The sequence below is a fragment of the Motacilla alba genome, chromosome 4 (assembly GCF_015832195.1).
Source record: "Motacilla alba alba isolate MOTALB_02 chromosome 4, Motacilla_alba_V1.0_pri, whole genome shotgun sequence".
NCBI classification, from domain to species: domain Eukaryota; kingdom Metazoa; phylum Chordata; class Aves; order Passeriformes; family Motacillidae; genus Motacilla; species Motacilla alba.
The window spans coordinates 71293127-71308444 of record NC_052019.1 but is presented as its reverse complement, the minus strand read 5'-3'; the positions used below and the strand labels follow the sequence as shown (position 1 = coordinate 71308444).

The window sequence follows — 15318 nt, the reverse complement described above, 5'->3', positions numbered from 1 at the left end:
GTGTGCCCTCTGCTCCCTGTGGTCACTGGTCAGTGCCCCTGGGCACTCCATGGCTCGTCACCTTCAACAATGCTCACCTGCTGCTCACAGCTGGAGCCCGCTGGGGATGAGGCTCAGCAGCCCCACTCCCAATCCCACAAACCATGTGCATACATCCCCACTCCACTGAATGACTTCCAGGGCTGAAGAGAAGCGTAGCTGGCTCCTTGCCACTCCAGCTGACAAACACTTAACATCCTGGTGTTGAGCATGATACCCCTTTATCTAAAAAGGGGAGACTCTTGAGGCTTAGCTAAACGTGTCTGCTTGCACATCTTTGACCAAGGCAGCGATGAAGAAAGGGCCCTGCACTGCTTTGTGAGACATAAAACCCCAAAAGGCTACAGAAGACAAGAGACCCTATTTGCTGCACACATGAGGGATACACTAAAGGACAGACACACCAGAGCTACCCCCATAAAAGAACATGCACAGGATCAAAGGGAAAAAGCCAGCAGAATACAAACTGAGAGCACAAGTAAATGACCTGAGGTAGTGATAAGCAAATAGAGCTCCACAGTGCACTTACCATTTATAGTCCCTTCAATGTCAAGCTTGTACCTTTCCCCCCCAAAAGCCATTGCTGGACGGTCACATCGTAGCACATCTCTGTTTGAAGAGGGCTACGGAGCCCCGGTTTCTCCTACCTGCAGCTTTTATGACTGTGTTTTGAAGAACGCAGGAGCTGCTCTTGGAGAGTGGTCACCCACACCAGCTCCTGCACCCCCAGCCTGAACCAGAACCAATGGAAGTGCACTACCAGACCCTCCTCCCCACCAGCAGCTGAGGATCTACACCTGGGCAGGGCCCTCAGCTGGGCACAGGTGCAGCCCCCACCAGCAAAGCTGCTACACCAACAGACATGCAAGGGTACCTATCAGGAGCATTTGACAAGCATAGCTGATGCAGTGCTTTCATCACTCTAACATGTTAGGCGTTAATGCCAAGATCAGAGGGAGGCTTCAGCATTAGGCTCATTGTTGCTCTTGTAGCAAATTCCTCCTGCACGCACAGCTCCAGGTGAGGAGGTGCTGAGCCAGCCTGCGCCGGGAAATGCGCCCGGACCAGTGCAGCCTCTAGTGGAAAGCTGGCGATCCTATCTGAAGAGCTGCCCTCGTGGCACCCGTGGGTGAGGCAGACAGAGCTTCCCCTCGTCTGGATTAGAGATGCACGATACTCCTACACCAGCATAACTCAACCAACATGAAAATCTCCTGTGCTCACAAAACCTTGATGTGACTCACCGTGTCCTTCCTTGGCCCGGAGCTAGGAGAGCTGTGGCCGTGCTTCCTCCACGATACTCACGCACAGACACCTTCCTGGGCATGGCCACCCGTGCTGGAAGAGCAGGGGGAGAGAAACATCAGCACCAAGAAATGTTATGCCTTCTTCCCAGAGCTCAGCTAGGGCAGCCCTTTGCAATTGCGAGCATTCAGCGCCTCGTTCCTCAAAATTTCATACCTGTTGCTGACAAATCAACACTCAGGCAAAGGGAATTGCCCGCCCCTCATTCCAGAGACCCCAGGGGAACTGTTTTACTGTTTCGGAAGACATTAGATATCATTTTGCAAAGGCACAAGACACAAAGTATCATCACACTATTTCAGAAGGTTCAACCCATACAAAGTAACGCCATACTACATCCAAAGACTTCAAGCATCTTTCCATCTTGTTCTTTAGCCCCACCTTTTCCACCCTCATGGCTCATGCACTGCACCTGGGTGCCCTCTGCTCCCTGTGGTCACTGGTCAGTGCCCCTGGGCACTCCATGGCTCGTCACCTTCAACAATGCTCACCTGCTGCTCACAGCTGGAGCCCGCTGGGGATGAGGCTCGGCAGCCCCACTCCCGATCCTACAAACTGCGTGCCTACACGTACACAGCATCTATTGCAATCTCTGTCCATGGTTTGTGAAGGCTGCACACACTTCTGGGTTTGCAGCAGGCTGCAGGATATTCCAGCTGCTTACATGACAGGCAGCTAAAAATATTTATGGGTAGCCAGGAGCCTGCAGCAGAGATGGCTTCTGAAGTGTGACTTATGGGCTGATCCCGACCTCTTTAAAGCCAGGGAGCCCACACTGAGCTCAGTCCGTTGTCTGACTGCGAGACAGAAAATCCAGCACACCTTCTCTCCCACACTTTTACCCACTATTCAGTCCCCACACTGCTTGGGGCAGGGGCTGTCATTTGCTCACAGGGCACACTGCCCATGGGGGCACTGATCTCAGCCGCCCTTCTCAGCTATTATGTACACACTCGTGCTATCAGCATGGGCAGTACAGAACAGTGAGATCCCCTTAACAGCACAACGTGTGTCCAACCTCTCAGCCCCGCAGCAAATACAGAGATGAGATGTGGTGAGATACGATTTGACTGCAGACACTCGCGGTGTTTGTGTGTGGTTGTCGTACACGGGTACAATCACACACGCTCGTAGTAACAGCTATCCCAAACCACGGCACGCTTGTGAGTCTTTACTGCCAGTTTTCCTGAGTCCTGCACCACAGGGCAGCTCAGGCTGGGAGGCACCTCTGGTGTTGAGGTGTTTCATGGAGCACTGCATGTCCCTGAGGATGGAGACCGACCCTTTCCAGCCCACCTCTTCCCATAGCTGACCACCCTCACCGTAGAATAGTTTTTCCTCACAGACAAACGGAATTTCCCGCTTTTCAATTTGTGCCTATCATCTCCTGTCTGTTCACTGACACAATGACTGATAAGCAGCTCTTTGGTCTCACCACCCGCCAGCAAAGGACCCGCGCACTCCTCAGCTCCTCCCGTCCCCCTAGCGTGCTTCTCTCCTTCGGTGTCACCTCTCCTCAGCGCTGTCACCCCAGCTCGCACCTCCACGGGCCGCCACCCCGGGCAAAGGCGACCGTGGGGTGGCGGCCCGGCCGCGGAGGAGGAGGAGGAGGAGGCGGAGAGGCCCGGCGCGGCAGGAGGCGGGTTTCCCCGCCGTACCTGGGTGCAGCGCCGAGCACCGAGGCACAGCACCGAGCACCGAAAGCCGGCCGGCCCGGAGCATGGCGCGGGAGCTGAGCCAGGAGGCTGTGCTGGACTTCCTCTGGGCGGCCGGGGGGCGAGCCCCCAACACGGCGCTGCTCCGCCACTTCCAGCGGTTCCTGCGCGACCCGGCGCTGACGGAGCAGCAGCGGCGGGAGCGCCGCGAGTACTTCAAGAGCCTCGTCAACTCCCTGGCCACCGTCCACCCCGCCGCCGCCCCCGGCGCCTCCAAGGACATCGTCCTCCGCCGCAGGTACCGCGACCTCCTCGATGAGGAGCTGCCGCCGCCGGAGGAACAGCGGGAGCAGGAGGAGGAGGAAAACACCGAGCCGCAGCCGCCGCCGCCCCGACGCGACCCCGACGGGCGGCGCGGCCCCCGCGGGGAGGCGGCGGAGCAGGGGCGGCCCGGCGGGGCGGGGGGCTGCGCCGCCCGGGGCCGCGGCGGGCCGTGCTGCGAGTGCCGCCGGGCGCGCCGCGCTGCCGCCGCCGCCGCCGTCCCCGCGCCGGGCCCCGGGACACCGCCCGCCCCCCGGCAGCCCCGCTCCCGCTCCCCGCCGCCCCCGCCGCAGCCGCCCCCGTACCGGAGCCAGCCACCCCCGTACCGGAGCCAGCCGCTGTCCTCGGGCCCCTGGGCGCTTCGCCCCGGCGGCACAGCGCGCCCCCGGCCCCCGGCGCTGCCGTCGGGTCCTGGGGCGCTGTCCCCCGCGGTGCCGCCGCGGTCCCGATCGCCGCCGCTGCCTGCCGCCGGGCTGCCCTCTGCCACGGCGTCCCGGTCGCGGACGCCACCGCTGCCACCGGGCCCGGAGATGCCGCCTCCCTACAGCTCGCCTCAGCCCCGATCTCCGCCGCAGCCCGCGACCGGGACGCCCTTGCTGAAGGCGCCACGGCCCGCAGCGAGCCCGGAGAGGCGAACCCCGACCGGAGCCGTCCCGTCCCCGCTGCTGTCATCGGGCTCCAGGGCGCTGTCCCCGCGCGACCTGCCCCCTTCCCGATCCTTGCCGTTGCTGTCCGCCCCGGAGGTGCTGCCCCTGTCCCGCTCCCTGCAGGCACTCCCTGCCGGCCCCTCCTCATCGCCACTGCTGTTGTCAGGCCCCGAGGCGCTCGCTTCCACCAGGCTGCTCCCATCGCAGTCCAGGTCCCTGCAGCAGCTCCCCACCAGGCCATCCCCAGACCTGCCGAGGGGATCCGGGGGGCTAACCCCCAAGGCACCGACCCAACCTCAAGTCCTGCGACCGCATCCGTGTCAAAGCCTGACACTGCCGTCAGATCCTGGGATCCTGCCCCCCACCAGGTCCCCCCCACCCCGATCCCCGCCACAGTCCGCCACTCTCCCTTCCCCATCCCGCTCCCTGCAGCCACCCCTTGCCAGGTCACCCCCATCCCCGTCCTTGCGGCCGGCACAGGGCCCCGCAGCGCCCCAAGCCGCAGAGAGCCAGCCCCCAGCACCGCTGCCCGTTTTCCGGAGCATCAGGCGCCAGCTCGCTTTGTCGGAGGCGCAGGGCACCCCCCGTTCAGCGCACGACGACTGTGGGCGGCAGCCCCGCTCCGTGCTCGCCAAGAGCTCCCCTCGGAACGCCGCAAGCCGGGGGGCCCTGGTGCCGCTGGGACAGCGGGAGCACGCCTGGCTGGTGGCAATGTCAGCGGGCTGCTGGGCTCAGGTGCGGGAGCTCTTTCTGGAAGAGCCCGAGCTGGCCCTGCAGAGGGACTTCATATCAGGCTTCACGGTCCTTCACTGGCTGGCCAAGCACGGCGACGGGCCGGGCCTGCGGGAGCTGGCGGCGGCGGCGCGGCAGCTCGGGCTGGCCCTGGACGTGGACGCCCGCTCGGGCTGCGGGTACACGCCGCTGCACCTGGCTGCCATTCACGGCCACCAGCTCGTCATCAAGGTGCTGGTGCTGCAGCTGGGCTGCCAGGTGCAGGTGCGGGACGGCAGCGGGCGCCGGCCGTGGGAATACCTGGGCAGCTCCACCTCGGGGGAGATCTGGCAGCTCCTGGAGGCACCCCGCGGCACAATCATGTTCCCCACGCAGCCCCTGGCCCGCAGCGTGTCCTCTGTCGGCAAGGTCTCGCCGTCCACCGGCAGGGCAGCGCTGCCTGCCTGCCTCAGGGTGCAGCTCGGCCGTGGGGCAGCGTCCCACCAATCCGGCAGCGACAGCGACTGAGACAGCTCCCGGCACCCCCTGCCAGTGGAGATGGGACCTTGGCGGCCACCCCGAGAGAGGAAGCCACGCAGTCAGAAGAAAAGCCGTGAGACAGACAGACTGAACCTATTGAAGAATGTACCTTTAAATTATTCCAATGAACTGTTGTCTGAGCCTCTCTGCCCTCCCTCCCAATTTTTGCTTTCTCATCTGAAAGGATGCAGTAACTCTGCTGGAAGCGGGAAGAACCCTCGGGAGGCAAGTCCTCTGCAGCCCACAGGGCCAGGACCAGCTGCTGGCTGCAGCCAGCATCAGTGGGACCATGGCTTTGGGGTGAGGCTCAAGTCTGGCCCCAATCAGGGTGGTAGAGCACTTGCTTTTGCTGACCGTGACAGATTGTTGCTGGTCCTGGGGTTTGCAAAACACTTGTTTACACCACCTAAATTCTGGGGAGTCGTAAAACGACATCCCTTTTTAATCCCAGCAGATTAAGGATGAGTCCCTCTTTTAAAAATGCAGCTGATCAAGATCCAGCCTTCCTGTGAGTAGGGAAGGGCGTTTCCCAGGCCACCTTGCCCACCATTCCATGCCGAAAGGAATGCAGGGCAGCACCACAGCCCGGCTGCCCTACACAGCTGCCTGGGGCTGCCCAGCAGTATCCCTGCTGCTCCCTCATTCCTGCACCTCCAGTTGCTCTCCTCACACCGCAGGATTAGGAAGTGGTACCCGTGTTGTGGCTAGAGCCCTGTTCCCACGCCCCGGGACAGAAAGCATTCCGGTAGGATTGTGTGTTGGGCAGAAAAGGAGCTGTGCTGTAGCATGGGTCCCAGCCTTGCAGAGGGAAAGCAGTTTCATAACCAGAGCTGACACCAGCCCTAAATTGCCTGTAAGGTGTTTATGTGATGGGAGCAGGTGGGACTGGGGACTGGGGGGCCAAGTGCAGTCAAAAGATGTCCAGTGGAGTAATTCCTCAGAGTTTACAAAAAACAAACTGTCTTTAGGAATCTCACTGGATTGGGTGGGTCCTATCATGTACTCTGCTCTCTGATTTAGCATAACCGAGCTTCTAAAGAGCCAAAAATTGCAACAAGTTCATCTTGCACCTAATCAGTCCCTCCTGGAGATCCTCTATGGAGGCGGGAAGAGAGCTGAGATCCGTGAGACAGGGATGCAGTGCTGCCAGGCTGCTGCTGCTGCTGCTGGGTGAGCTCGGGTGCAGGAGCAGTGAAGCTGGGACTGCTGGCTCGGCCTCGGTGGGAGGCTTTGGGGCACAGCAGAGCAGTGGGTGGGAGCGTGCGTGCATTTGAGGCATGTGTGTGAATGAATGCCTGCAGTTTCGGGGAGGAACAGGAACGAGGGCAGCAGAACCTGACCCTTGCATAACACGCGTGCCAGGGAATGCCTCGAGTCCTTGCTCAAGCACTAATTGAGGTCTCCGCTTTGCTTGGGGTTTATTTGAGGGAGGAACTTCTTCCCGCACAAGGGAAGCTTCTCTGCCTGACTCTCGGGCCACAGAAGGTTGAGGCCTTTTCCCAGCCTGTTTTTCTCCTTTTACAGGGAAAGAGGTCAGTAAACCAAAGCAGTGTCCTCTCAATGATCATTCCTCCCTGAGATGAAACACCATCTTGAACTCATAAGAAATTCAGCTGTGAGGTGGCCTCTGAGCCACCGGCAGGAGAACGTGGAGGGCGCTGCAGGAACCCTCCCAGAGCAGGAGGAATCCTGCGTATCCCCCTTCCTCTTCAGTCCAGCTGGGGTTTATAGTCTGGGTCACACCAACACACAAAGTGGCTGCTGCCTGCTAAAGCAAGGAAGCCCTTTCCACCACGTTTAGAGCCATTGTCAGAAAGGATAGAAGGAACCCCAAGTGAAAGAAGTTTGTGAGCTGACTAAAACTGGGGCGGGTGCCGTGTTTTTTTCTCCAAAGACAGCTTCCAAAGAACAAGGTTTTCCCCTTTGTATCTTCCATGCTGCTACCTTGGGATTCTCATCTTACAGCCTTTCCCTGACCTTTCTCCGTGACGCAAACCAAAGTGGCGCTTTTTTTTCCCTGCACACTGTTTCAGCCCTCACCTGTCACCTTTTTCAGAGCCCTTTTCTCTCCCTAGCAGTGTTGCCAGACTGCTGAACTAAATAAGTTGCGACCTGATTTTGTGATCACTGTTTGCTTGCCTGTTGAGATGACACAGATAAGCTGGTTTCTCCAATTTTTGAGTAACAGAGCAACTGTTAGGAAGCTCAAAACTTTCCATCCTGGATTCGGTGTGCATTCACTCTGGTTTATCACCTGAGTGGTATCAGGACTGCTAACACTGATAATACTGCACAGCTCCTACACCACCCAGTTATTTGGGGGAATAACCACTCTTTTAACTCCAAGGAAACCTCATCCTCCCAAGTTTTCTGCTGGTGAAATAAGCAGTGCACAGGGTGAATCCCATCGCTATCCCATGGTGGGAGGCAGGGTTCCCTCAGCCACGCCTGGAGGAATCACACAATTGCCCTGGTGTGTCACAGATCCAGTCAGCCAGGAGTAAGCACCACTGGATACACACACAGGCAGCCTGAGCATCTCCATTTCCAGGTTCTCCTGATCTCCTTGCTACTTACTTGTCAGCCTGCCTGGCCCCTTCCACACCTGTGCACGCTGCTGTTTCCTCATTGCAGCTGGACGTGGCTCCTTGCCTCACACCCAGTCCAGGCATCTGACTTTGCACCGCCCCGAAACACAGGACACGCCGTGGGTTAATGCACAGCAGGACTCTGCCCTCTCCTCTCATTGCAGCTATAACACACCTCCCACTTGGCGGAGTCCACCCCGCTTCTCCGTCGCGCTTATCTCCGATCAGCTGCTTTGTACTCCAAAGCCCACGTCCTGCAGAGGGGGAGGGTGCTCCCCTGCGTCGGCCTTTGCCCAGCCCGGGCTGTCAAACCTGAGCCTCAGGAAGGCCTGGCAAAGGTAACCCCTCATCACCCGCTCCCCGCCCGCGGGGCACACCCCTTCACGCCCACTCGTGATGGCTAAAGCAGACAGCACAGCACAGCACAGCACAGCGGGGTGTTCAGCTGGATCCACGCCTCTGGACAAGGGCTGAAGGCTGGAGCAATGCTGGGAGCCCAGCACAAAACATCGCAAACCAAAGCTAATGGCCATAGGACCCTCCACATCACAGCACTTTATGAAGCAGAGACAAATAGAACTTGAAGAATTAAAAAAATAAATAGTCCATCACACAAAATATATTTTTTTCCTACTGTGACAAATGTTATTTTGAACTAAATAGTTTGTATTACAGCTCCACAGTGAGAAGAATGTCTTGCACACTTTTAGCAAGTAATGAAACGATCACAAATGCTACTAAATGCTGTTGAAGCTGGAATTTCTCATCACCACATTTGCTACAAGTAGCACCAGATGCAGGTTAGCAGAGTGGGGTTTAGAACAAGAAGTCCCCCCACCCCTTCCCAGTTAACAGCGCAGCCTAAATTTCCCCAGTAAATGAGAGCTGTTAGCCTTTCAGGGAAATGCAAATATTGTCTTTGGAAACTCAGTCACACTGGAAAGCTCTAAAAGGAGAATTCTTAGGTTAGTTAAATTAATACCCCTCATGCCCATCATGAGTCTATTTAAGCACAGAAAATGTGTTTTACCATTGATTAAAAGAAATACATGTTAGGACACCAAGAAAAGCTTGGTACAGAGGCACTATTGTGTGAAATACCGAACTGAGCACATAGTGCAGTACTTGTCTGTAAAGACACAGATGGGTGATCCTGTGGAGGCTGGCTTTTTCCTTAGAGCTGTTCATTTGACCTGGTGGAGCAAACTGCTTTTTGGATGGTTTAAATCAGCCTAAGGCTCATGGGATTTTAAATCTGGATTGAATTTCAGCAAGGCACTTAAGCTCCTCATACCTATCAGGACTTCCTTACAGTACAGGCTGTCATAAAATAGAAAGCAACCCAAAATCTGTTTGTGAAATACATCTTTACAGTGCCCTTAAGATTTTTTAGCTCCGATGGTACTGGAGGAAAGCACAAAACTGCTCATGGCAGATGGGTCTGGTAGAGATTTTGGGTGTTTTCCTTGCTATGTGGTAGTGTTTCATAGGCAGCCACGCTCTATGCGCTCAAAAGCCACAAGCTATTTAAAATTCATTGTTTGACAGGTCCTAGTTTCTGCTGTGAAGGAAAGGCCCGCCAAAACTATTGGCAAGGCCCTCCACACAAGCAGGTCTGTCCGTGTGGACTGGCCTCACCTTGCATTTCTAATGCTGCCGTGGCAAGCAAGGACCAAAATCCTTCAGGATGTGTCCCAGCAGCTTCCCTCTTGCTGAGGGGCCCCTGTAAGAGAGCTCTTGGTTTAAATATTTTCTTTTGGCCTTCCAGAGTCACAGCTCTAGAGAGAAGGAATGTTCTGAAGAACTTGATACCAGAAGAGGTATTTTATAGGCTTTAATGAAGGCCAGGATATTTCAGTGGAAGTGGGAATCAGAAGAATTTGAACGGGCGCGTGTCACAGACCTGGAGGGAGTCCCATGGTAATTCCACAGGGAACAAATAGCTTTGCACAGCCAGGCACAGGGCAGGTGTTGCTGCAGGTTGTCCAAAGTCCACGTGGGAGGTGCATGCCACTGGTAAACAGCACAGAACGTGTCAGGGAAATGGGAAGGGCTTGAGTGTCACTTTGAGACAGGACAAGAGGTACGTGCCAGGCCTTATGGGAGTGTTATTGCTACAGGGATGCAGAGCTGTGCTCCTCCATCCACAAACACTGCACCCTCCTTATCTCCCCAGTGCTTCTCACACGGCCTGGTGATGGTATCTAAAGTGACCCTGGAACAAAACAGGCAGATGATAAGGAGGGCAGCTGATAAGGACGAGGGCAGGGTTTGTCCTCAGAGCCAGGCTGTTTGCAAGCCTGCTAGTGGCCAGGGAAGACAGTGGGGGCCAAGGGAGAAGCAGATGCTGCTGCTCACTGGCAGCCTGCAGGACTGTGCCGAGCTTGGGGACAGCAGCAGTCCCTCCCTGGCACCACTGCTGGCTTCCACTCCTGCGGCGCCGCTCTCCCTGCGACTTCACCCAAGGGAAAGCCTGCCTGTCACTGTGGATTGTTTCACATCCCTGCCCAGCCATGCCAGGGATATGCCCCTGGTTCAGCCCACGCGGGCAGGCTGGGGAACCAAGGTGGGACGCTGTGCTGTCACCCAGGTTTGACACCCAAAGTCGCACTGCCCCCTGTGTCTGAGCCAGGCTGGGTCCCTTACCGGCGTCTGTGCCGTGCCAAGTGGCATCAAGTCACCCTGAAGGCAGGAAGACCTCTGCTGGGCACGTGCTGAATATCACGGAGGAGTGTAAAAGGCAAACACTGGAAAGGGATTAACTCTTACATAAGAAAACGAGTGTAGAACAGTCCAGTGCATTAAGAAATAACCTTGTTCTTTTCCTTCCGTGTGTTCAAATACTTAACCTGAGTTTCCAGCTCTGCTTCAGTCGTATCATCAGTGGCAAGGAACGGAAAGCCTGACTCTTGTCTTAGCATCCTTTCTGCTGGAGGTTTCTGAGCCACAAGGCTGTTATGGGTTCTCCCCATCCGAGTGCTGGTCACTACAGTCCACAGGCAAGGGCAAGGGATGCACCAGGGCAGGGTGTGAGCATTTTAGAGGGAAAAAGAAGGCCTGAAATGCTCTTGCCAAGGCAGGGAGGCTTCCAGGCAAGTGGCTTCAATAAACAGCATCCCCAGGAGGTCACTGAGCCTGGCAGTCTCGCCTGCAGGTTAAGACGCACAGATGGGCACAGGCAAGGGAAGCTGCACATTTTTCTTTGCATAAACACTGGAACTGGTTTAGTCACGCTGAGTGGCGCGCTCAGGGGGAATGCAGATCCTTGAGCTCAGGAGTTATTTGCATGTCATTTAGATTATTTGTCTCTTTGCTTTACAAGCACTGAGTAGATGATTTAAGCAAAGATCCTGCAACTTTGCCCTCTCCCCGGTTTCTTGTTGCTGCCTCACAAGAAGCCCAGGGTTCCTCTCCTCATAGTGGCTGCCGGTAGATTTCATGTTGGGTGACTTTGTAGCTGCTGGATGGTTGTGCTGGAGACAAGCAGCAGTCAGTCTGTCCATCTCTGTGTCCATACAATCAGGCATGGCATCTGCCAAGTCTCCTGCCTGTGGCCGAAGGGGAGGGCGGGTGCAGTGGCGTTTCCCTTGGATTTTGGTACCTTGCAGACTTTGGCAGGCGTGCCATGCCCCTTGCCTGTCCCCAGGCACTGTGGGATTCCAGGCTGTTCCTCTCTGGGGCTGGGCACACCCTGGGCACGCTGTCACTCGCCGTGGGAGGGCAGAGTCTCGGTGCTGGCTGCTGTGCTGGTGGCTGCGTTGGGGCAGCCAGCTGGGTTTGTGCTCTCCCCTGGGCCTGAGGCATGGCTGGGGCTCTGCCATCGCTCACACCCTCCCAACCCTCTCTGTCAGGGTGACAAACCCTGCCTGCCCTTCCTTTTCCTTGCAGGGCTCTGAATCACCGCCTCGTTTCACCACACTATGCCAGAATCCTTCTTTTGGATCCAGCCAGGATCAGCACAGCCCTCAGTGAGGTTAGGAGCAGGGTTCCTCATCTGCCCACGGTGCTGGGGAACGATGCTCTTGCTTCCCAGCAGAACTTACTCATCTGCCACTTCTAAATGCGTTTCCAAATGGCAACCAAGCGACCTGCCTGCACTCGATACTCTTTACAGCTGCTGCACTGTATAAAAGCACGTCAGTCTTAAACCTGAGTGTCTTTGTTTGTTGCACCTCAAAACAGCCAGAGAAGTTCAGAGCTGTTTTGTGAACCGAGGGACTCCTCGTGACTCATTTTGGGTAAGCCCTAAATCTGGCTGACAAACCACTGGGGCAGAAGGTGGCAGGAAGGGGAAGGAACTCCTCCCCACATATCATCCTTTTGATTGCTCTTCAGTGTCTCGTGGCTCAGAATGGACAGTGTTAATGCTCCTTCAAAGATTGTTACATTTTTAATCAGCATGTTCTTGCCAAGAAGGCATTTTCCAAATACTCGCCGACCATTTTCTCTTGCCTAAAATTGAATTTGAGAAACTTGAGCCAGCCTAAATACAATCCCTTCTCACTGTGGGTGGCTCAAAGGAGACCAATTCTGGCACACACATGTTTTTGTGGAAAAGAACTCCAGATGGCTTGAGTTTCTAAGCCATCCGGGCATGCTCTGTGTGCTACGTCAGGCTAGAAAAGAGCTCTGCTAAACCAGTCTAACCTAAGGTTGCTGAAATGCTTCCGTGGACACTGTTCCCACCCTGTCCAAAGTCACTGTGAGGGGTTTTCCTGCGCCAATTACAGCCCCAAAACAAGAAACTGCTTCACAGCCTTTCAGTCCAAGGAACATCTCTGCCTTGCAGGTTTTGCAGAATGAGAGCGACATGAGGAAAATCAAACCTTACAATCCTAAGGAGATAATGTAAAAGGACCAACAGACGTGTCTACTGTGTCCTGGATGTGTCTACTGTGACAAAACAGATCCAGTCCTGTGGCCTGGAATGCAGCAAATCTTTCAGAAGAGCACTCCAGATTACTCGGCAAAACCCCAGGAGCTTTAACTTTACAGGTGGCACAACACGATAGAAGCTGATTCATGAAAAGGAAACAAAACAAAGGCTAGAACCCCAGCCTGGTGCAGACACGTCCATTCAAGATGAAAGCTGCCCAGAAGGCTCGCTCCAGTGACGATCCTTTTTTCACTGACACCTTGTTTCACTCACACGGGGTCCAGACCATGTGCACCCCTTCAAGGCCCGTACAGGTTTTATTCTGCAGGCTAGGGATAGGAAAATCCATAGGTGCCCACCTTCAGCCCCCACACAAGTCCCCTTGCAGCTGATGATGAGGCGCCAATCAAACGCAGATCGCTCGGGGCTAGACCGCAGGAATAGAAAAGGCTCGGGAAGTGCTGCTATCCTGCTGACATCCCGGTGAGAAGCGTTCCAGGGTCTGCTGCCGGCGGCAGAAGTCAGCAGCCCGGCCATAGGTGTAAAGTAAACAGCTGTGCTGCTGAGAAAAACGAGTCCTTCGCGCTGCCCGAGCTGACAGACCTCGAGGAAAACACTCCAAGGGTCACTAAGCCGTGGGCTCTGCGAGGAGCTCCCACCGCAACAGCTGGACCTGGATTCTTAATTTTAGAGTAGCAGGGACATCCAGCGAGGAGCAAATGCCAGCAGCTCCTTTCAGATGAGGCGGCAAACTCTTGAGGTGAGGCGTTTGCCACCCGCAAACTTAAAAGGTGAAGCAGGGAGGTGCCAAAGTGAAGTGAGTCCAACAAAACAAAGGCCCAGTTCTCCTGGGTAGTTAACAATTTGCTCTAGTTAAACCTAATCCACTGAGAGATGAGAGAAACACACAGATTATCAGCTTGGGTCGATGTAAATGAGGGAAATAAAATGAGGAGACATACTTTAAATTCCAGTGACACAATCAGCAAACTCCTTTCATCACTTTGCCACAGTGCAAGAAGTTCTTTATAATTAACTTAATTTATAATTAACCCGGAATAGAGGTGCTTCCCTTTTAATGTAGGGAAAGCTGAAATCAGGAAGCCCTCAGGGATGAAAACGCTGCAGTGTGGCCACACAACCCCAGCTGGTATCCAGTGCAGAGCGCACCTTCCTGGCACAAACTTCCCTCTGAGGCAGTGCCTTGGGAGCCTGAGTGCCAGCAGGCTCGGGGGGGCCCCTCACCCTCCTGCCCCACTGGACTGTGGCTCCTTGAGTCACTTGGTCTTTCAAGAGCAGGCTAAAGCCTCTTGCTGGGAGTCTGGCTCCATTCCTCTGCGGTATCCAGCCGAGCCCTAGAGTTTTCCCCAAGGACAGCACAGGGCTGGAAGGTACCGTGGGGGTGAGAGCATTGTTTTAGCCAGCTCTGCAGAGGGTCCAGGGAAACTCTGTGCGACTAAACTCTTCAGGGGGGGTCATGACTACCCGAGCAAAAAGGCAGAAACTGCTCACATGAGACAAACTGATGGGCTGTGGTAGCAACAGAGAGAACCGGACACTTCAACAGCAGAAGCAGAGGATTGCTTAAGTTCAAGTCCCCAGATATTGCAAGAGAGAGAAAACAGCCTGTGAGTGTATTAGAAATGCAATGTATAGAAATGCAATGTATCTGTTATGCTGTAACAGAATAATATTTAGGTTGTAAGAGTAACCAGGGGCTATTGCTGAGAAGGGAATCCCACCCAGACAGTGTCGACAGAAATATTCCCTAAAGCCGGCGTGAGAAAAAGATGCGGCCCTTGCCTGATGCACTGAGAATGAACTCACAGAGACGAGAACAAATCTCCCCCAAAGAAAGCAAAAAAACAAACCCCAACCTAAAGCAATCTGTAAGCTGTCTCTCACACTAGGAGAGGGTGAGGGGCTTCTCTCGTCATTATTCTAGCAGCACAATCCTTGGACTGGAGCAGCTCTCCCTGCTTGGTCAGCGTCCGTGATTGAGGGGCAGTGGCTGAAGCAGCGGTGCCCTGCCAGGCCGGCGCACGCACAGAACTGCTGTGCTGGCCCCGGGGCTGGGTGCCTTCTCCGAAGGAGGAGAAATCTTCTGCTCACTCCTTCAGCAACGAGTGGGGGCTCCTTCTCAGCTGCAGCCATGAGCCCCACGGGCCGCAGCAACAACCACCGGCGCGTGTGGGCTCCGTGCACCACCAACCAGGCAGGGGCGGTGAGGAGGCAGCAGGCCTCTGCATCCTGGGTCACACCCTGCTCCTTGAGGTAGCCAGCAGCAGGGTGTGCCCCAGACCTCCCCAAACCTGGGGAAAGCCATCGCTAACGACAGCAGCGATTAGCCAGGGATATGACTTTGCCAATGGCTGGGGTGTGCATTTTCTCACAGGAGATCAAAAAGAGTAACACTCGGCATGCTGCGCCCTTTGCTTCCGAAGCAAATCTGGGACATTTCCAGGGAGTTACAAGGAAATCAGACTGGCCGGGTGTCTGCCTTCGGCCAGTGCAAACCAAGAGGTGAAGGAAGAGTTTGGGCTGGAGACCTGGCGCTGGGCAGGACCCTGTACCCACAAGCGAGCCGGCAAGGCCAAGCACTGGGAGGCCAGCCTCAATTTTCCCCAGAGCCAAAA

General features: G+C 55.7%; 1 protein-coding gene across 1 annotated transcript; it reads left to right on the top strand.

Moving 5' to 3' along the window:
• Nucleotides 1-2832: 2832 nt before the first annotated feature.
• SOWAHB (sosondowah ankyrin repeat domain family member B) lies at nt 2833-8473 on the top strand. The gene has a single exon (XM_038136637.1). The coding sequence runs from the start codon at nt 3065-3067 to the stop codon at nt 5204-5206; it is 2142 nt and encodes a 713-aa protein (XP_037992565.1). The 5' UTR covers nt 2833-3064; the 3' UTR covers nt 5207-8473.
• The last annotated feature ends 6845 nt before the right edge of the window (nt 8474-15318 follow it).

Excerpts from the sequence above, each read along its gene's own strand:
- SOWAHB (XM_038136637.1), top strand. The coding sequence starts at position 3,065 with ATGGCGCGGGAGCTGAGCCAGGAGGCTGTGCTGGACTTCCTCTGGGCG.